This window comes from Trichechus manatus, unplaced genomic scaffold (assembly GCF_000243295.1).
Source record: "Trichechus manatus latirostris isolate Lorelei unplaced genomic scaffold, TriManLat1.0 scaffold00068, whole genome shotgun sequence".
Lineage (NCBI taxonomy): Eukaryota > Metazoa > Chordata > Mammalia > Sirenia > Trichechidae > Trichechus > Trichechus manatus.
The window spans coordinates 2379099-2401934 of NW_004444004.1; the positions used below are offsets into that span (position 1 = coordinate 2379099).

A 22836-nucleotide genomic window follows, 5' to 3' on the forward strand; every position below is an offset into this window, starting at 1 on the left:
GTTTGCTGGTCTCCGATAGGAGTCCAAGATGGTGGATCCGCGCTGCGTTAGCTGGAAGGGGACCTCTGCATGAATCTCTCCTCGCTCTCTGTTCTCTTTACAGTATTCTTACTCCGTTTGGTGTTCGACTGAGTTCTTTATCTCTTCATTTGATGTTCTAGGGTTTCAGGATTGTTGATTCTCTGTTTGGCTTAGTTTTTCGGATCTTTGTTGTGGAGGGACGGTGTGGTGCTTCTGCCTAGACCGCCATCTTGCCGGAGTCTCCCATTTCTTTTCTTGATTGCTGCTTCCATGGTCATTGATTGTGGCTCCAAGTAAAATGAAATCCTTGACAACATCAATCTTTTCTCCATTTATCGTGATGTTGCTAATTGGTCCAGTTGTGAGAATTTTTGTTCCCTTTATGTTGAAGTGTAATCCATACTGAAGGCTGTGGGTTTTTTTTTTTTTTTTTTTTGAGATATATCTCATTTAATCTTCACAAGAATATTTTGAAGTTGATATTATTGTTAGAATTTTTTTTTGTACTTTGGATGAAGGTTTACAGAACAAACTAGCTTCTCATTAAACCATTAGTACATATATTGTTTTATGACATTGGTTAACAACTGCATATGTCAACACTCTCCCTTCTCGACCTTGGGTTCCCTATTACCAGCTTTCCTGTCCCCTCCTGCCTTCTAGTCCTTGTCTCTGGGCTGGTGTGCCCTTTAGTCTCATTTTGTTTTATGGGCCTGTCTAATCTTTGGATGAAGGGTTAACCTCAGGAGTGACTTCATTACTAAGCTAAAAGGGTATCTGGGGTCCATACTCTTGGGGTTTCTCCAGTCTCTGTCAGGCCAGTAAGTCTGGTCTTTTTTTTTTGTGAGTTAGAATTTTGTTCTACATTTTTTTCCAGCTCTGTCCGGGACCCTCTATTGTGATCCCTGTCAGAGCAGTCAGTGGTAGCCAGGAAGGCTGTGGTCTTTGATCTTCATCAATAAGTGTTTCAAGTCCTCTTCACTTTCAGTAAGCAAGGTTGTGTCATCTGCATATCGCAAATTGTTATAATGAGTCTTCCTCTAATCCTTATACTGCGTTCCTCTTCATATAGTCCAGGTTCTCGGATTATTTGCTCAGCATACAGATTGAATAAGTATAGTGAAAGGATACAACCCTTATGCATACCTTTCTTGATGTTAAACCACACAGTATCCCCTTGCTCTGTTCGAATGACTGCCTCTTAGTCTAAGTACAGGTTCTTCATGTGCACAATTAAGTGTTCTGGAATTCTCATTCTTCACAATGTTATCCATAATTTGTTATGATCCACACAGTTGAATACCTTTGCATAGTCAATAAAACACAGGTAAACATCATTCTAGTATTCTCTGCTTTCAGCAATGCTCAATCCTACATCAACAATGATATCCCTTGTTCCATGTCCTCTTCTGAATCCGGCTTCAATTTCTCGCAATTCCCTGTTCAGGTACTGCTGCAACTGCTTTTGAATGATCCTCAGCAAAATTTCACTTGTGTGTGATATTAATGATATTGTTCGATAATTTCCACATTCTGTTGGATCACCTTTCTTTGGAATGGGTACAAATATGGATCTCTTCCAGTCGGTTGGCCAGATAGCTGTCTTCAAAATTTCTTGGCAGAGACAAGTGAGTGCTTTCAGCACTGCATCCGTTTGTTGAAACATCTCAATCGGTATTCCGTCAGTTCCTGGAGCCTTGTTTTTTGCCAATGCCTTCAGTGCAGCTTGGACCCCTTCCTTCAGTACCATCGGTTCTTGATCGTATGCTACCTCCTGAAATGGTTGAACATCAGCCAATTCTTTTTGGTACAGTGACTGTATTCCTTCCATTTTCTTTTGATGCTTCCTGCTTCATTTAATATTTTCCCCATAGAATCCTTCAATATTGTGACTTGAGGCTTGAATTTTTTCTTCAGTTCTTTCAGCTTGAGAAATGCTGAGCATGTTCTTCCCTTTTGGTTTTCTAGCTCCAACTCTTTGCCCATGTCATTATAATACTTTACTTTGTCTTCTCGAGCAGCCCTTTGAAATCTTCTGTTTAGCTCTTTTACTTCATCATTTATTCCTTTTGCTTTAGCTACTCTATATTCAAGAGCAACTTTCAAAGTCTTTTCTGACATTCATTTTGGTCTTTTCTTTCTTTCCTGTCTTTTTAATGATCCCTTGCTTTTTTCATGTATGATGTCCTTGATGTCATTCCACAACTCATCTTGTTTTGGTCATTAGTGTTCAATGTGTCAAATCTATTCTTGAGATGGTCTCTAAATTCAGGTGGGATATTCTCAAGGTTGTACTTTGGCTCTCATGGACTTGTTCTAATTTTCTTCATCTTCAGCTTGAGCTTGCATATGATCCGTTGCTGGTCTCTTCCACAGTCAGCCCCGGCCTTGTTCTGACTGATGATAATGAGCTTTTCCATCGTCTCTTTCCACAAATGTAGTCAGTTTGATTCCTGTGTATTCCATCTGGCAAGATCCACGTGTACAGTCACCATTTATGGTGTTGAAAAAAGGTATTTGCAATGAAGAAGTCCTCGATCTTGCAAAATTCTATCGTGTGATCTCCAGCATCGTTTCTGTCACCAAGGCCATATTTTCCAACTACCAATCCTTTTTCTTTGTTTCCAACTTTCACATTCCAATTGCTAGCAATTATTAATGCATCTTGATTGCATGTTTGATCAATTTCAGACTTCAGAAGTTGGTAGAAATCTTCAGTTTCTTCATCTTTGGCCTTAGCTGTTGGTGTGTAAATTTGAATAGTGTATTAACTGGTCTTCCTTGTAGGCATATGCATATTATCCTATCACTGACAGCATTGTACTTCAGTATAGATCCTGAAATGTTCTTTTTGACGATGAACGCGATGCCATTCCTCTTCAATTTGCTATTCCTGGCATAGTAGACCGTGTGATTGTCTGATTCAGAATGGCCAATATCAATCCATTTCAGCTCACTAATGCCTAGGATATTGATGTTTATCCATTCTATTTCATTTTTCACATCTTCCGGTTTTCCTAGATTCATAATCATACATTCCACATTCCAGTTATTAATGGATGTTTGCAGGTGTTTCTTCTTATTTTGAGTCATGCCACATTAGAAGATGAAGGTCCCAAAAGCTTGACTCCATCCATACCGTTAAGATGGATGAGGAGGCAGCTCTTCCCCAGTCGTCTTTTGAGTGCCTTCCAGCATGAGGGGCTCTTCTTCTGGCACTATATCAGACAGTGTTCCACTGTTAGTCGTAAGGTTTTCACTGGCCAATTTTTTTCAGAAGTAGACTACCAGGTCCTTCTGCCTAGTCTGTCTTAATCTGAAAGCTCTGCTGAAACCTGCCCACCAAGGATGACGCTGCTGGTATTGGAAATACGGGTGGCAAAGCTTGCAGTATTGCAGCAACACGTGAGCCACCACTAGAAGTCCTAGCCAGAGACATAAGGCAAGAAAAGGAAATAAAAGACATCCTGATTGGTAAGGAGGAAGTAAAACTATCCCTATTCATAGTTGACATGATCCTATATATAGAAAAATCTCAGAGATTCCACATGAAACTTACTGGAACTAATAGAAGGGCTCAGCAAAGTGGCAGGGTATAAGGTGAACTTATGAAAATCAGTTGCATTCCTCTATACTACCAAGGAGAACTCCAAAAAGGAAATCAAGAAAACAATACTGTTTATAATAGCCCCTAAAAGGATAAAATACCTAGGAATAAATCTAACCAGGGACCTAAAAGACTTATACGAGGAAAACTCAAAACACTACTGCAATAAACCAAAAGAGACCTATGTAAATGGAAAAACATACCATGCTCATGGATTGGAAGGCTTAACTGTGTGAAAATGTCAATACTACCCAACACGATCTATAGATATAATGTAATCCCGATCCAAATCCTAACAGCGTTTTTTAAGAAATGGAAAAAATAATCTCCAACTTTATAAGGAAAGAGGCCCCGAATAGCTAAAGCATTATTAAAAGGAGAAGAACAAAGTAGGAGGCCTCACACTTCCAAATATCAGAATTTACTATACAGCCATGGTAGTCAAAACAGCCTGGTACTGGTACAATGGCAGACACATAGACCAATAGAACAGAATTGAGAACCTAGAAGTAAATCTATCCAGCCATGAACAACTGATCTTTGACAAAGGGTCAAAGTCCATACAATGGGGAAGAGATAGTTCCTTAAACAAATGGTGCTGGCAAAACTGGATATCCATTTTCAGCAGAATGAAACTGGATCCATACCTCACATCATACACAAAAACTAACTCAAAATGGATAAAAGACCTAAACATTAAACCTAAAACTGTAAAGTTCCTGGAAGATATCATAGGGACAATGGTAGGGGTACAAATTTATGGCATAAATACTCTGTCAAACATAACTAAAAATGCAGAAACAACAGAAAATAAACTAGATAACTGAGACCTCCTAAAAATTAAATACTGCTGCTCATTAAAAGACTTTACCAAGAGAAGTAAAAAGAGAACATAAAGACTGGGAAAAAAAATTGGCAGTGACATGTCTGACAAGGGTGTAATCTCTAAAGTATATAGAATACTTCAATGCTTCAACAACAAAAAGACAAACAATCCAGTTAAATAATGAATAAAAGACTTGTATAGGCACTTCATCAAAGAAGACATTCAGGCTGCTAACATACACATGAAGACATGCCTCACAATCATTAGCCATTAGAGAGATACAAATCAAAACTACAATGAGATACTATCTCACCCCTGCAAAAATGGCTCTGATCGAAAAAACAGAAAACAACAAATGCTGATGAGGTTGTGGGGAGATTGGAACTCTTATACACTGCTGGTGTGATTGTAAAATGGTACAACCACTATGAAAAATGGTATGGAATTTCCTCAAAAAGCTAGAAATAGAAATACCATACGATCCAGCAATCCCACTCCGAGGAACATATCCTAGAGAAATTAGAGCAGTGACACGAATAGACATATGCACACCCATGTTCACTGCATCATTGTTCACAATAGCAAAAAGATGGAAACAACCTAAGTGTCCATCAATGGATGAATGGATACCAACAAAATGTGGTACATACATTCAATGGAATACTATACAATGATAAAGAATAATGATGAGTCCACTAAACATATCATGGATGAATCTGGAGGACATTATGCTGTGTGAAGTAAGTCAGTCACAGAAGGACAGATATAGTATGACACCACTTTTATAAAAAGTCAGGAATAGGTTTACACACAGAAAGCAACATTCTTTGATGGTTACCAGGGGTGGGAGAGGGAGAGAAGGAGATAGTAGGGAGATAGTCTAGATAGTAAAAAAAAAAACTAAACCTGTTGCTGTCGAGTCAATTCCAACTCATAGCGACCCTATAGTAGACCCATTAATTCTGGAAAAGAGAAAGGCAATACACAATATGAGGAGAGTCAGCACAACATGACCATGGTAAATGAAGACACTGAGAGGTACGCAAGAATAAAGGACAACTACGATAAATGCTGCAATATATATAATTCTGCAGCAACAATAATAGCAAACAAAAATTTGTGAGTGTTTACATAGGTATATATGTATGCTATATATGTGTGGGAGGGCTATGGGAGTACAGGCAGGTGCATACATAGGTATAGTTGTGGGCATTCATATATACATATTTGTATGTGCTGAACATGGGGGCCCAGTTATGGAAACTTCTTAGACATATCCAAACACCTCATAAGAATGAGTTACTGTGCTTGAAAGCGAGGGACCGTAGTCTCAGGGGACATTTAGGTCAATTGGCATAACACAGTTCATAAAGATAATGTTCTACATTCTAGTTTGGTGAGTAGCGTCTGGGTTCTTAAAAGCTTGCAAACGGCCACGTAGGATACACCTGTTGATTTCTTCCCATCTGGAGCAAAGGAGAGTGGATGTAATTAGTCCACAGAACTAGCGGCCAACACTAACCACAGCCTCCTGTAGCCTGAGACCATAAGAACTAGATGGTGCCCAACTACCACTAACAACCACTCTCACCAAGAGCACAATAGAAGGTCCTGGTTAGAATGAGATAAAAATGTAGAACAAAACTCCAATTCGTAAAAAAGACCAGACTTACTGGACTGATAGAGACTGGAGGAAACCCCTAGACTATTGCCTTTTGACCTGGAACTGAAACCACTCCTGGAGGTCACCTTTCAGCCAAGTAATAAATTGGCCTATAAAATAAACAATAACACGCATAAGCAATGTGCTTCTTAGAACAATTAACTATATGAGACCAAACAGGCAACATTTGCCCAAAAGCAAAGATGAGAAGGCAAGGAGAGGTGGGGAAACTGGAGGGTTGGAAACAGAGAAGGCAGGGTGGAAATGGGTAGAGTGCTGACACATTGCAGAGATAGCAATCAATGTCATGGAACAAACTGTGTATAAATTGTTGAATGGTAAACTAATTTGCTGTGTAACTTTCACCTAAAACACACAAAAAAATGTAAAAAAAAATCCTAACCACTATGCCTGTGGTTATAATCCCATTTGGAAATGAGTTTTCTGTTAACGAAGCAGGATTAGTGTAGGGTGTATTTTGAGTCAATCTCTTGAGATATGGAAGAGATTAAACAAGTGAGCAGAGGACAGGTGGGATAAGATAGATGCCAAGACACGTGGAGATTTCCACGGAACCAGGAAGCAGAAGCTGAAGAGACAAGGACCTTCCTCCAGAGCTGACAGAGAAAGCCTTCCCCTAGAGCCAGTGCTGTCAATTCAGACTTCCAGCCTCCTACATTGTGAGAAAATAAATTTGTCTGTTAAAGCCATCTACTTATGGTATTTCTGTTATAGCCAAAAAACCCGTTGCTGTCAAGTTGATTCCGACTCATAGTGGCCCTATAGGACTGCGTAGAACCGCCCCATAGGGTTTCCAAGGAGGGGCTTGATGGATTCAAACTGCCGACCTTTTGGTCAGCAGCCGAGCTCTTAACCAGTTCGCCACCAGGGCTCCTCTGTTATAGCAGCACTAGATAACTAAGACAAAAGGCTCAGAAAAAAATGCCTATATTCCCAATCCAATATTTTTAATTGTTTTGAAAAAATAGGTTGGAAGGAGAAAAGGTATTAGGTAAAAAGTTATTATCATAATGCAGAAACACTTCAGTTACAAATATAAGATTATATTCACCCGGACAAACATAAGCACTTAAGTGAAGAAGGTAGCATTCAGTAGGCAATGTCGAGTACTAACACTTTGTGGGAGAGATCATGATCTTTATGAGCAGAGCAGTGAGCATTGTGGTAGAGATTTAGAGATTTTTTTCATTGTTATTGGTAAAAACTTGTTTTAGTTGTGCAAAGGGGTATGAGTTCTTCTAAGGCTCTATTAGAAGAAAACACAATGCACATGTTCATTGAGCAAAGAATGGTTATATGTGAATTATCTCTGATCCCCCCAAAAACTCAATGTAGTTGAGGAGTCAGAGCTTGCATGTATAAAACCATTATAGACATGACAGAATAAGAGCCTACTTTAATTAAGCTCTTAGGGTAAACTTTTTATCCAGGAAGTCTTCATGGAGGAAGTGGGATTTGAGATGTACACTGCAGAATTAATAGGCTACTTCATGTTAAGATAAAATTTACCTCTTGCTGTAGAACCAACTGTAGCTATTGGCTGACATGCTTACTGGTTGAATTGCATTGTAATATACTAAGAATGCTAAGCCCAGGTTCTGAAGTCAGAATGCTTGGATCCAAGTCCAGATTCCACCACTTACAAGCTGCATCGCTGTAACATGGGGATTATTAATAGTTTCTTTCTTATAGAGTTGTTAAGGATTAATGAGAGTAACGTATCTACAAGTAGTGGGAATAACATGAGCTCTGGATTCTGCCAGACCTTGGTTCAAATCCCAACTGTGCCACTTACTAGTGACCTTAGGCACTTGACTTCTCTAAGCCTCAGTTTTCTTATTTATAAATGAAGATAATAAAGCCTAACTGGTAGGGCTGTTCTGATGATTAAATGAAGCAATTTATGTAAAGCACTTAGCAGAGAGCCTGACATAATAAAAGCTCTATAAATAATGATATGTTGTTATACAATTTAAGTCACGTAGAAACTTCAGTTTTATCTTTTTATTTATGTTTTCAGGGTGAACCTGGCCTGCCTGGCTACCCAGGCAACCCTGGTATTAAAGGTTCTGTGGGAGATACTGGTTTGCCTGGATTACCAGGGACCCCTGGAGCAAAAGGACAACCAGGCCTTCCCGGATTCCCAGGTAACATTCTTTTTCTTAAATTCTATCTGTCTTGGAGTTATTTTTTCCTTCCTTATCTACCCTAACCAGGACCACAGAGCAACTTGTTATTTGGCAGACTTGCATTCTATTTCCCAGTCAGATACTGACTGTTAACATAATCTTGAACTAGTTCTTTATCTTTGCCCAAATTTCTTTCTGTATGAAGTAGAATGAGTATTACCAGCTCAGCAGGACAATATCCTGTGGGCAGAGAGACTGTGGTGGAGCATTTTTCAATCTTTGACTGCTAGCCACAAGTCAATTAAAAGGCCTTACTATTTTTGTAGGTAATAATATACACTGCCAACCCCTAGCCTACTGCTGATTCTCTTAGAAAATTGTTCTCAGGCACACAGCTGGTGGCTGTTGGCAGAACAGTGGTACAGTTCATTCAAATGGCAAGGACTGAGTCATTCAAGTAAAGGGAATTGGCACTATAGTCAAGCAGGTAACCTGAACTAGATTATTATAGTATCTGCTCTGTTCGTGCTTGTATTTAAATTTTTTGTTTCTTTTTTGGGTTGCACAGTGGAATGGATGAGTGGCATTTTGGTTAACTTTTTCTTATTAACCTTTTTGTTCACATGTAACATACATATGGTAAAGTGTACTTAATGTGTACAACACGATAAATAGATTTTTACCTAGGTATATATCCATGTATCCACCATATATATCAAAATATAGAATATCTACCTCACCCCATAAAATTTACTCATGCCCCTTCACAGTGAAATCCCTATGAGTTAGCCACAACTATGACTTCTATCACCATCAGTTAAAGTTGCCTGTTCTTCAACTGCATGTAAATGGAGTCATACATTACGTCTTTAAGATTTATTTGTCTTATTGCATATGTCAGTAGTTTTTTGTTTGTTTGTTTGTTTTATCATTGCTGTGCAATAGTCTAGTGAAGAAATATACCACAATTAATTACCTCATTTTATTGATGGACTTAGGGTTTTTTGAGTTGTTTCCAATTTGGGACTATTATGAAAAAAAAATGCTACAAACATTCTTTTACATGTCTTTTGTTGAATATATACTCTAATTTCTGTTAGGACAGATACTTAGTAGTGGAATTACTGAATCATAATGTTGGTGTATATTTAACCTAGTTGATAGTGCCAAAGAGTTTTCCAAAGTGGTTTTATAAATTACAGTCCCAGCAGCAATGTATGAGAGTTCCAGTTGCTCCATATCCTCACCATCACTGGATATGGTCAGTCTTTTCAATTTTTAGCTATTCTGTCGGGTATGTAGAGGTACCTCATTGAGGTTTTAATTCAAATTTTCCTAAAGAATAACAATATTAAGCACTTTATCTTATATTTATTGACCATTTAGATAGCCTCTTGTTGAAGTGCCTCTTCGAATTTTTTTGCTCATTTTTTTATTGGGTTCTTTGCATCTTTCTTATTGATTCAGAGCAGTTCTTTGTATATTCTGAATGAGTCTTTTACTAGATGCATGTGTTGGAAATATTTCTTCCCATTTCAGGTTTGCCTTTCACTCTCTTAATGCTGTTCTGTGATGAACCAAACCAAAAACCAAACTAGTTGCCATCATGTCAATTCTGACTTATAACAACCCCATATATGTCAGAGTAGAACTGTGCTCCATAGGGTTTTCAGTGGCTGATTTTTTTTTTTGAAAGTAGACCACCACCAGGCTTTTCTTTCGAGGAGCCTGTGGGTAGACTGGAACTGCCAATCTTTTGGTTTGCAGCCAAGCGCTTAAATGTTTGTGCCTCCCAGGGGTGAACAGAGGTTGTTAATTTTAGTAAAGTACAGTGCATCAATCTTTTCTTTCATGATTAATGTTTTTTTCTGTCATGGCACAGTGGTTAAACGCTCAGCTGCCAACCAAAAGTTCAGCAGTTTGAACCTGCCAGCCGCTCTGCAGGAGAAAGATGTGGCAATCTGCTTCTGTAAAGATTTGCAGCCTTAGAAACCCTATAGCAACCCTATAGGATAGTTCTACTCTATCCTGTAGGGTTGCTATGAGTCAGAATTGACTCGACAGTGACGAGTAACAGATTATTGAAGAAATACTTATCTATTCAAGGCTATGGAAATATTCCCTTATATTTTTTCTTAGCACATTCAATGTTTAGGCCTTCATATTTATGTTTATGATCTGTCTTGAATAAAAATTTTTTACGATGTTAGGTAGGGACCAAGGTTCATTTTATCCTTAAAGAGTATAAGTTCCACCAATAAATTGTCGTGGCTCCTTGTCAGGAAATCAAATGACTGTATATAAACCAAAAACCAAACCTGCTGCCGCCAAGTTGATTGCGACTCATAGCGACCCTACAGGACACAGTAGAACTGCCCATGGGGTTTCCAAGGCTGTAATCTTCATGGAAGCAGACTGCCACATCTTTCTCCTGCTGAGTGGCTGGTGAGTTTGAACTGCCGACCTTTTTGTTAGCAGCTAAGCGCTGTAAGCACTACGCCACCAGGGCTCCTTTGATGATATATATGGGGATATATTTCTACTACTACACTGCTACAGACGTGCAAGCCCCCATGTGTCTGTCAGTTTGTTATACTGTGGGGGTTTGCCTGTTGCTGTGATGCTTAAAGCTATGCCACTGGTATTCAGATACCTGCAAGGTCACCCATGGCAGACAGGTTTCAGCTAAGTTTCCAGACTAAGACAGACTAGAAAGAAGGACCCAGCAGTCTACTTCTGAAAATAATTAGCCCGTGAAAACCTTATGAATAGCAATGGAACATTGTCTGATATAGTGCTGGAAGTTGAGCCCCCCGGGTTGGAAGGCACTCAGAAGACTACTGGGGGCCTTCTCAAAGTAGAGTCGACCTTAATGATGTGGATGGAGTCAAGCTTTCACGATCTTCATTTGCTGATGTGGCACGACTCAAAATGAGAAGAAATAGCTGCAAACATTCACTAATAATCGGAAAGTGGAATGTATGAACCATGAATCTAGGAAAATTGTAAATTGTAAAAAGTGAAATGGAACACATAAACATTGATATTCTAGGCATTCGTGAGCTGAAATGGACTGGTATTGGCCATTTTGAATCAGACAATCATATGGTCTACTATGCCGGGAATGACAAATTGAGGAGGAATGGTGTTGCATTCATCGTGAAAAAGAACATTTCAAGATCTATCCTGAAATACAGTGCTGTCAGTGATAGGATAATATCCATACGCCTACAAGGAATACCAGTTAATACAACTATTATTCAAATTTACACACCAATCACTAAGGGCAAAGAGGAAGAAATTGAAGATTTTTACCAACTTCTGCAGTCTGAAATTGATCGAACATGCAATCAGGATGCATTGATAATTACTGGTGATTGGAATGTGAAAGTTGGAAACAAAGAAGGATTGATAGTTGGAAAATATGGTCTTGGTGATAGAAACGACGCTGGAGATTGCATGATAGAATTTTGCGAGACCAATGATTTCTTCATTGCAAATACCTTTTTTCACCAACATAACCAGTGACTATACACATGGACCTCACCAGATGGAATACACAGGAATCAAATCGACTACATCTGTGGAGAGAAGGCCAGGGGCCAACTGTGGAACAGACCATCAATTGCTCATATGCGAGTTCAAGTTGAGGATGAAGACGTTTGGAACAAGTCCACGAGAGCCAAAGTACAACCTTGAGAATATCCCACCTGAATTTAGAGACCATCTCAAGAATAGATTTGACACATTGAACACTAATGACCGAAGACCAGATGAGTTGTGGAAGGACCTCATACATGAAGAAAGCAAGAAATCATTAAAAAGACAGGAAAGAAAGAAAAGACCAAAATGGATGTCAGAAGAGACCCTGAAACTTGCTCTTAAACGTCAAGTAGATAAAGCAAATGCAAGAAATGATGAAGTAAAAGAGATTAACAGAAGATTTCAAAGGGCAGCTCAAGAAGACAAAGTAAAGTATTATAATGACATGTGCAAAGGGAAGAACACACTCAGCATTTCTCAAGCTGAAAGAACTGAAAAAAAAATTCAAGCCTCGAGTTGCAATAGTGAAGGATTCTGTGGGGAAAATATTAAACTACACAGGAAGCATCAAAAGAAGATGGAAGGAATACACAGAGACATTATACCAAAAAGAACTGATCAACGTTCAACCATTTCAAGAGGTAGCATATGATCAGGAACCGATGGTACTGAAGGAAGAAGTCTGAGCTGCACTGAAGGCATTGGAAAAAAAAACAAGGCTCCAGGAATCGATGAAATATCAATTGAGATGTTTCAACAAACAGATGCACCGCTGGAAGTACTCACTCATCTTTGCCAAGAAATTTGGAAGACAGCCACCTGGCCAACCAACTGGAAGAGATTTATATTTATCCCTATTCCCAAGAAAAGTGATCCAACCGAATGTGGAAATTATCTAACAATAGCATTAATATCACATGCAAGTACGATTTTGCTGAAGATTGTTCAACAGCGGCTACAGCAGTATATCGACAGGAACTGCCAGAAATTCAGGCTAGATTCAGAAGAGGACATGGAACCATGGATATCATTGCTGATGTCAGATGAATCCTGGCTGAAAGCGTAGAATACCAGAAAGACGTTTAGCTGTGTTCTATTGACTATGCAAAGGCATTCGACTGTGTGGATCATAACAAATTAATGGATAACATTGCAAAGAATGGGAATTCCAGAACACTTAATTGTGTTCATGAGGAACCTGTACATACATCAAGAGGCAGTTTTTCAAACAGAATGAGGGAATACTGTGTGGTTTAAAATCAGAAAAGGTGTGCATCAGGGTTGTATCCTTTCACCATACCTAATCTGTATGCTGAGCAAATAATCTGAGAAACTGGACTATATGAAGAAGAACGGGGCTTCAGAATTGGAGGAAGACTCATTAACAACCTGCGTTATGGAGATGACACAACCTTGCCTGGCTGAAATTGAAGAGGACTTGAAGCACTTACTTATGAAGATCAAAGACCACAGCCTTCAGTATGGATTACACCTCAACATAAAGAAAACAAAAATCCTCACAACTGGACCAGTAAGCAACATCATGATAAACGGAGAAAAGATTGAAGTTGTCAAGGATTTCATTTTACTTGGAGCCACAATCAACACCCATGGAAGCAGCAGTCAAGAAATCAAAAGACACATTGCACTGGGCAAATCTGCTGCAAAAGACTTCTTTCAAGTGTTGAAAAGCAAAGACGTCACCTTGATGACTAAGGTGCGCCTGACCCAAGCCATGGTATTTTCAGTCATATCATACGCATGCATAAAGCTGGACAATGAATAAGGAAGACCGAAGAAGAATTGATGCCTTTGAATTGTAGTGTTGGCGAAAAATATTGAATATACTATGGACTGCCAGAAGAACAAACAAATCTGTCTTGGACATGAAGTACAACCAGAATGCTCCTTAGAAGCAAGGATGGCGAGACTACATCTCACATACTTTGGACATGTCAGGAGGGATCAGTCCCTGGAGAAGGACATCATGCTTGGTAAAGTACGGAGTCAGTGGAAAAGAGGACAACCCTCAACGAAATGCATTGACACGGTGGCTGCAGCAATGGGCTCAAGCATAATAACGATTGTGAGCATGGTGCAGGATCAGGCAGTGTTTCGTTCTGTGGTACATAGGTTTGCTGTGAGTCGGAAGCGACTCAATGGCACCTAACAACAGCAACATTTCTAGACTCTGTATTGTGTTCCATTGGTCTCATTTTCCTATTCTTGCTTCAACAGAGCACTGTCCAAATTATTGTCAATCTATATTCTGTCTTAAAATATGATAGTATAAGTGCTACAACTTTGTTCCAAATGTTTTAATTTGTCTTGGCTATTCTAGGTATTTTGAATAAATTTTGGGAATCAGTTTATCAATTTCCATGTGAAAAAAACCTACTGAGATTTCGATTAAAATACACTAAATCTCTGGGTAACCTTGGGAAGAATTAGTATTTTAGCAATATTTCATCTTCCAACTTATGAGCATGTTATCTTTCCATTTATTTAGGTATTTAACTCAACAGTGTTTTCACTTTGGAAACTTGGAACATATTTTGTTAAATTTTTTCCTGGAAATTTGATGTTTTCTGATGGTATTTTATGTGGTATTGCTGTTTAAGTTCATTTTCCAATTGTTTGTAGGTAGTGTATAGAAATAACAATTGGCTTTGGAATATTAAACTTGCATATAGGAAAATTGTTAATTGATCTCAAAACACAGCGATTGTCCAGTTGGGCCTAATCTAATCACATGAACCCTTAAAAGCAGAGAGTTTTCTCCAGCTAGTGGCAGAAGTCTGAGAAATTTTAAGTATGAGAGAGATTCAGCACGAAGGAGGATATCTGTTACGGAGATAGAGAGGCCCATCCAGGGAAAATGTGAGTGGCCTCCAGGACCTAAGAATGGTTCCCAGCTGACAGCAAGCAAGGAAACAGGGATCTCAGTCCTACAACTCCGAGGAACTGAATTCAGCCAATAGCATGAATGAGCTTGGAAGTGTATTCTTCCCAGCGCCTCCAGATAAGAGCCCAGCTAAACTGTGCCGAGACTTATTACCTACAGAATCTATGAGATAATAAATGGGCTTTGTCTTTCAGCCACTAAGTTTGAGTTAAATTTTTATGCAGCAATAGAAAAGTAATGTACTGCTCTTCTGGTCATTCTTTAAGTTTTTACTCACCTCCCAAATATGGCTGCGAAGTGTTTACTCTGAGTCCTTGAGTAGTTGCTTTTTTGTATTGTGTCCAGAATTTTTAATTGTAATCGGTGGGAAAGAGGGGCTTACTCCATCTTGGCTGACCTCATAAGTATTTAGGTATAAATTTAACAAAATATTTGCACGGTATATTTACTAAAACTATAAAACCTGCTGTGAGAAATTTTAAAATACCTAAATTAATAGAGAGATATATCATATTCATGGAATGGAAGACCAGAATTGTTAAGATACTAGTTCTCCCCAATTGATCCGTAGATTGAAAGTATTCCAATAAATAACTCAGCAGACTTTTTTTGTAACAAATGATAAGCTGATTCTAAAATATATATGGAAATGAAAAGAACCTAAAGTGTCCAAAGCAATATTGAAAAAGAAAAACATTGTTGGAGAACTTACACTAACTGATTTTAAGATGTACTATAAACCTACAGTAATTAAAACAATGTAGTACTGGCATAAGGATTGACAAATAGATCAATGAAGCAGAATAGGTTGCACAGAAAGACTCACATTTATAATAATTTGATTTTTGATTAAAGTGCCAAAGAAATCAAATAGAAAAAGGAAAGTCTTTTCAACAAATGGTCCTAAGACATCGAGATATTCATGTGGAAAAAAATGAAATTCAAACCATACTTCATACCATATAGAAAGTATTATTTTGAGTTGGATCTTAGTCCTGACATAAAATCTAAAACCATAAAGCTTTTAGAGAAAACATAGGTGAATATTTTCATGACTTGGGGCTAGGCAAAGTTTTCTTTTTTATTTTTTTATTGTTGTAGTTTAAATGAAGTTTACATTTCAAGTTAGTCTCCCATACAAAAATTTATATACATTGTTATGTGACCCTAATTGCTCTCCCCATACTGTGACAGCACACTCCTCCTTTCCACCCAATTCCCCATGTCCATTCAATCAGCTCCTAACCCTCTCTGCCTTCCCATCTCACCTCGGGACAGGAGCTGCCCATTTAGTCTCTTGTATCTACTTGAGCTAAGAGGCACCCTCCTCACGAGTATGGCAAAGTTTTCTTAGGACACAGAAATCAGCAACTGTAAAAGAAAAAATTGATATATTAGACTCAGTAAAAATGAAAACTTCTGTTTATCAAAACACACCATTAAGAAAATGAATAGGAAAGCCACAGTCTAGGAGAAGATATCTGCAAAATATATATCTGACAACAGACCGATATCCAGGTTATATAAAGAGCTTCTGCAACTTAATAATAATAAGACATATCAATCCAATTTTTTAAAACAGGAAAAATTTGAACAGACATTTCACAAAAGAAGATATATGAATGGCCAATCAGCACATGAAAAGGTGATCAATATCATTAACTGTCAGAGAAATGCAAATTAAAACCACAATGAGATAGCACTACATACCTTCCAGAATGGTTATTATTAAAACAACTGACATCACCATGTTGTGCAAAGATCTGCAGCAACTGGAATTTTCATATATTGTTGTGAATGCAAAATGGTTTAGCAATTTTTGTAAAACTAAACATACAACTACACTCTGGCCTAGCAATTCTACTCCTAGGTATTTACCCAAGGTAAGTTAAGACATAATATGTCCACAAAAAGACTTGTGCAAAAATATCCACAGCAACCTTATTTATAATAACTAATCTCTAGAAATAGACCAGGTTTTCATAAATAGAATGGATATTTTTAATAGCTAAAATCTGGTAACAACCCAAATGTCCAACAGTGGATGGGTGGATTAAAAAAAATTGTGGTATATACAAACAATGGAATCCTACCAATTCTACTAGTATAATATGGTGGTAGTTATTTTTATGTTTATAAATATATAATTATGCCCATAATTTTCACTTTCCATATGGGAGACCCAGATTTGATTCCTGACCAGTACACCTTATGCACAGCCACCACCCATCTATCAGTGGAGGCTTGGGTGTTGCTATGATGGTGAACAGGTTTCTGTGGAGCTTCCAGACTGAGATGGACTAGGAAGAAAGGGCTGGTGATCTACATCCCCAAAAATCAGCCAATAAAAGCCCTGTGGATCACAAAGGTCTGATTCGCACGCAACCCATCATGGGGATGGCTCAGGACAGGGCAGCATTTTGTTCTGTTGTGTGTGAGGTCTCGCTATTAGTTGAGGGCAGACTTGACTACAGCAAACAACAAAAGCAACTGGATAAATAAATTTAAAACTTAAATTTTTTCTTAAAAATATTCAGCAAATATCAGTATCTTTTGGGTTCCCTTTCTATTCTTCACTGTTTATATGCCAACACTATAAATTGTAAGTCTAAACTGTAACCCTCAAAACAATGCAGTTTTTCTTTTGTTTTTAAATTGAACTCTTTACCCTAGGAACCCCAGGCCCTCCTGGACCGAAAGGTATTGATGGTCCTCCTGGGAACGCTGGCCTTCCAGGAGAACCTGGTCTTATTGGTAAGTATGTTGTTATGTAAAACTAAGGCTTATATTCAATTTGGGAAAATCACATCTTTTCTGGGAGCTGTGAACATTCACAAGACAAAGAAACGTGGTGATCATTCACTTAGCCCTGTTTGTTTGTTAGGTACAAAGTGAACAACTCTTAATAAAAGTTACTAAAAATTATTATGGGATCTTACTTTCTGGGCTTGCTTTCTCTGGGGAGTTATTTCAAATATCACATAATAGCAGATAGAAGCTCTGATTTTTTAGAATGGCAGGGTATAGCAATTTTGTTTGTTTGCTAGCTTCTGAAGCAAAATCACTTCTCCTGGCCCCATAGTAGGCCTATAATGCCCTTCCTTCCCACCTTACTCTCTTGGATATCCTAAAGCGATTTATTTATTTATACAGGCATACCTCTTTTTATTGTGCTTTGCAGATATTGCATTTTTTACAAATTGAAGGTTTGTGGCAACCATCTGTAAACCAAGTCTATTGGCACCATTTTTCCAACAGCATGTGCTCACTTCATGTCTCTGTGTCACATTTTGGTAATTCTTGCAATATTTCAAACTTTTTCATTATTATTATATCTGTTATGATGATCTGTGATCAGAGATCTTTGATGTTACTATTGTAATTGTATTGGTTTGCCACAAAGCACACCCATATACGACTTAATCGATAAATGTGTGTATTCTGACTGCTCCACCAACTGGCCGTTCCTGTCTCTCTCCCTCTCCTCGGGCCTCCCTGTTCCCTGAGACACGACAGTATTGAAATTCGGCCAGTTAATAGCCTTACAATGACCTCTAAGTGTTCAAGTGAAAGGAACTGTCGCACATCTCTCACTTTAAATCAAAAGCTAGGCCTCATGTGCCAAACAGTGAAGTTGTGAATGCAAAGGAAAAGTTCTTGAAGGAAATTAAAGGTGCTACTCCAGTGAACACACAAATGATAAGATAGCGAAACAGCTTTATTGCTGATATGGAGAAAGTTTTAGTGATCTGGATAGAAGATCAAACCAGCCACAACACTCCTGTAAAAATAGCATGAGGGCGGTGTCTGATCTCCACCAACCCCACAAGGGGGAAGGAGAACCAAGATCAACAGTCCAAGGCTGATTCCTATGCAGTGGAGGTCAGATACATCTCCTCTCTCCACCATCTCTACCAATTCTGACACCAACTGTCCCTCCCACAGCACTCTCTACTAGATTCGATAATTCATGGCAGTGGCCACACAGAACTAACCAACCATCCTCACAATTATGGGGCTTATTAGGGAAGTAACAGTTAACAATTCAGGCTCAGGAACACTCAGGATACAGTTCTTCCATCAGGATAGCCTCTCCCTACTCGCTCACAGGCACACCTCTCCCTGGCCCTCAGTCTTTGCCCAAAGGAACTCAGCTTTCTCTCTCCATGGGCTGGGAAGCCCACTGCATCATCTGCTTCTACTGGGTCTCTCCTGCTGGTCTGTCCTTCCTTGGTGGTGGTAGTCTCCTCCTCTCTGCTCTGGAATTGGCCCTCTTTTAAGGCAAAACTAACCAATCCTGTCGATGGGCCACAATTATCTTGTTTCCACAGCCCCACCCAATCACCTGGGTGAGAGTCACAAGACTATGGCTAGAAAGGCCACACACAAAAGTAATTAATTGCACCGCAACTCCCTTAAACCAAAGCCTAATCCAGAGCAAAGCCCTAACTCTCTTTAATTCTGTGAAGGCTAAGAGAGGTGAGGAAGCTGCAGAAGAAAACTTTGAAGATAGAAGAGATTGGTTCATGAGGTTTCAGGAAAGAAGCCATCTCCATAACTTAAAAGTACAAGGTGAAGCAGCAAGTGCTGATGTAGAAGCTACAGCAAGTTATCCAGAAGATCTAGCTAAGATAATCGATGAAGGTGGGTACACTAAACAATAGCTTTTCAATGTAGATGAAAGAGCCTTGTATTGGAAGAAGATGCCATCTAGGACTTTCATAGCTAGAGAGAAGTCAATGCCTGGCTTCAAAGTTTCAAAGGACAGGCTGACTCTCTTGTTAGGGACTAATGCAGCTGATGACTTTAAGTTGAAGCCAATGCTCATTTACCATTCTGAAAATCCTAGAGCCCTTAAGAATTATGCTAAATCTACTCTGCCTGTGCTATATAAATGGAGCAGCAAAGACTGGATAACAGCACATCTGTTTACAACATGGTTTACTGACTATTTTAAGCCCTCTGTTGAGACCTACTGCTCATAAAAAATAGATTCGTTTCAAAATGTTACTGCTCATTGACAGTGCACCTGATCACCCAAGAGCTCTGATGGAGATGTACAAGGAGATTAATGTTGTCATGCCTGCTAACACAATATCCATTCTGCAGCCCATGGATCAGGGAATAATTTCAACTTTCATGTCTTATTAAGAAATACATTTCGTAAGGCTGTAGCTGCCATAGATAGTGATTCCTCTGATGGATCTGGGCAAAGTAAATTGAAAACCTTCTGGAAAGGACTCACCATTATAGATGCCATTAAGAACCTTCGTGATTCATGGGAGGAGGTCAAAATATCAACATTAACAGGAGTTTGGAAGAAGTTGATTCCAACCCTCATGGATAACTTTGAGGGGTTCAAGACTTCAGTGGAGGAAGGAACTGCAGATGTGGTGGAAATAGCAAGAGAACTAGAATTAGAAGTGGAGCCTGAAGCTGTGACTGGGTTGCTGCAATCTCATGATAAAATTTTAACAGCTGAGGCGTTGCTTCTTATGGATGAGCAAAGCAAATGGTTTCTTGAGATGGAATCTACTGGTGAAGATGCTGGGAATGTTGTTGAAATAATAACAAAGCATTTAAAATATTACATAAACTTAGTTGATAAAGCAGCAGCAGTGTATGAGATGATTGACTCCAATTTTGGAAGAGGTTCTACTGTGAGTAAAATGCTATCAAACAGCATTGCATGCTACAGAGAAATCTTTCATGAAAGGAAGAGTCAATTGATGTGGCAAACTTCATTGTTGTCTTATTTTAAGAAATTGCCACAGCCACCCCAACCTTCAGCACCCTGATCAGTCAGCAGCCATCGACATTGGGGCAAGACCCTCCACCAACAAGATTACAACTCGCTGAAGGCTCAGATGATGGTTAGCATTTTTTAGCAATAAAGTATTTTTTCATTGAGGTATGTATATTCTTTTTAGACGTAATGCTATTGCACACTTAATAGACTACAGTATAGTGTAAACATAACTTTTATATGCACTGGGAAACCAAAAAATTTGTGTCACTCACGTTATTGCAGTGTTCAGGAAACAAACCCGCAGTATCTATGAGGTATGCCTATATATCAGTAAAGAAAGTCATTTAGGATATCTTACAAATGAGAAACTGAAAAGTCTGGGATACTGAGGGAACGATTAGGTTATTCCTTATTCTCGTTATATCACTTTCTTTATTTTATGATTCATTTCCACAAAATTTCATGATTTAAAGGAGCGTCTCAGAAGCTCTTTGCGCCTTTTAGATAGGACTAGCTGAAGCTAGTGTGTAGAGAATGGGGAATATGGAAGGAAAAGGGAGTTCAGAAGATGGGTGTAAACTGATATGCTCTGTTCTTTAGGTGGTGGAGGTCGTCCTGGCCCACCAGGGCCTCCAGGTGAAAAAGGCAAACCAGGTCAAGATGGTATTCCTGGACCAGCTGGACAGAAGGGTGAACCAGGTGCTGTATTTTTTTTATTCTTCCTAGTTTTCTAATTCCCTCCTTATGCCTACTTTAACTTTTTATTCTTTTTTTTTTAATTGTATTTAAGTGGAAGTTTAGAGTTCAAGTTAGTTTCTCATACATAAATTTATACACATTGTTATGTGACCCTAGGTACTCTCCCTATAATGTGGCAGCACACTCCTCCTTTCCACCCTGGATTTCCCGTGTCCATTCAACCAGCTCCTGTCCCTTTTTGCCTTCTCATCTTGCCTGTGGACAGCAGCTGCCCATTTAATCTCTTGTATCTACTTGAGCTAAGAAACACTCTCTTCATGAGTATCATTTTATGTCTTATACTCCGGTCTAATCTATGTCTGAAGAGTTGGCTTCGGGAATAGTTTCAGTTCTGGGCTAACAGAGTCCAGGAACCATGTCTTCCAGGGTTCCTCCAGTCTCAGTCAGACCATTAAGTCTGGTCTTTTTACTAGAATTTGAGTTCTGCACCCTACTTTTCTCCTGCCCCACTGGGGACTCTCTGTTGTATTCCCTGTCAGGGCAGTCATTGGTGGTAGCCAGGCACCATCTAGTTCTTCTGGTCTCATCCTGATGGAGTCTCTGGTTTATTGTTGCCCTTTTGTTTCTTGGGCTAATATTTTCCTTGTGTCTTTGGTGTTCTTTATTCTCCTTTGCGCCAAGTGGGTTGGGGCTAATTGATGTATCTTAGATGGCCGCTCGCTAGCTCTTAAGACCCAACACGCCACTCACCAAGATGGGATGCGGAACATTTTCTTAGTAAACGTTGTTATGCCCATTGACCTAGATGTCCCTTGAAACCACGGTCGCCAGATCCCTGCCCCTGCTACTCTGTCCCTCGAAGTGTTTGGTTGTATTCAGGAAACTTCTTAGCTTGTGGTTTAGTCCAGTTGTGCTGACTTCCCCTGTATTGTGTGTTGTCCATCCCTTCACATAAGATAATTCTTCTACACTATATAGTTAGTGAATACCCTTCTCCTTCCCCACCCTCGTAACCATCAAAGAATGTTGTCTTCTGTGTTTAAACCTTTTCTTGAGTTCTTATAATAGTGGTCTCATACAATATTTGTCCTTTTCCAACTGACTAATTTCACTCAGCATAATGAGTTCCAAATTCATCCATGTTACAGGATGTTTCGCGAATTCATCGTTGTTCTTTATCGTTGCGTAGTATTCCATTGTGTGAATGTACCATAATTTGTTTATCTGTTTGTCCATTGATGGGCACCTAGGCTGTTTCCATCTTTTTGTGATTGTGAACGGTGCTGCAATGAACATGAGTGTGCATATATCTATTCGTGTGAGGACTCTTATTTTTCTAGGATATATTCCAAGGAGTGGGATTGCTGGTTTGTATGGTACTTCTATTTCTAGCTTTTTAAGGAAGTGCTAAATCAATTTCCAAAGTGGTTGTACCATTTTAAATTCCCACCAGCAGTGTATAAGTGTTCCAGTCTCTACACAACCTCCCCAACATTTATTATTTTGTGTTTTTTGGATTAATGCTAGCCTTGTTGGGGTGAGATGGTATCTCCTTGTAGTTTTGATTTGCATTTCTCTAATGGCTAATGATTGTGAGCATTTCCTCATGTGTCTGTTAGCTGCCTGAATGTCTTCTTTGGTGAAGTGCCTGTTCATATCCTTTGCCCATTTTT

The 22836-nt window shown here is 39.0% G+C and overlaps 1 protein-coding gene across 2 annotated transcripts in view; it reads left to right on the forward strand.

Moving 5' to 3' along the window:
* COL4A5 (collagen type IV alpha 5 chain) overlaps positions 1–22836 on the forward strand; it is a 333343-nt gene that overhangs the window by 277627 nt on the left and 32880 nt on the right. For both annotated transcript variants that reach the window (XM_004379760.2, XM_004379761.2), the window contains exons 37-39: positions 8159–8285; positions 17389–17469; positions 21065–21163. In XM_004379760.2, the coding sequence (XP_004379817.1) occupies positions 8159–8285; positions 17389–17469; positions 21065–21163 (307 nt within the window). The remainder of the gene's footprint in view (positions 1–8158; positions 8286–17388; positions 17470–21064; positions 21164–22836) is intronic.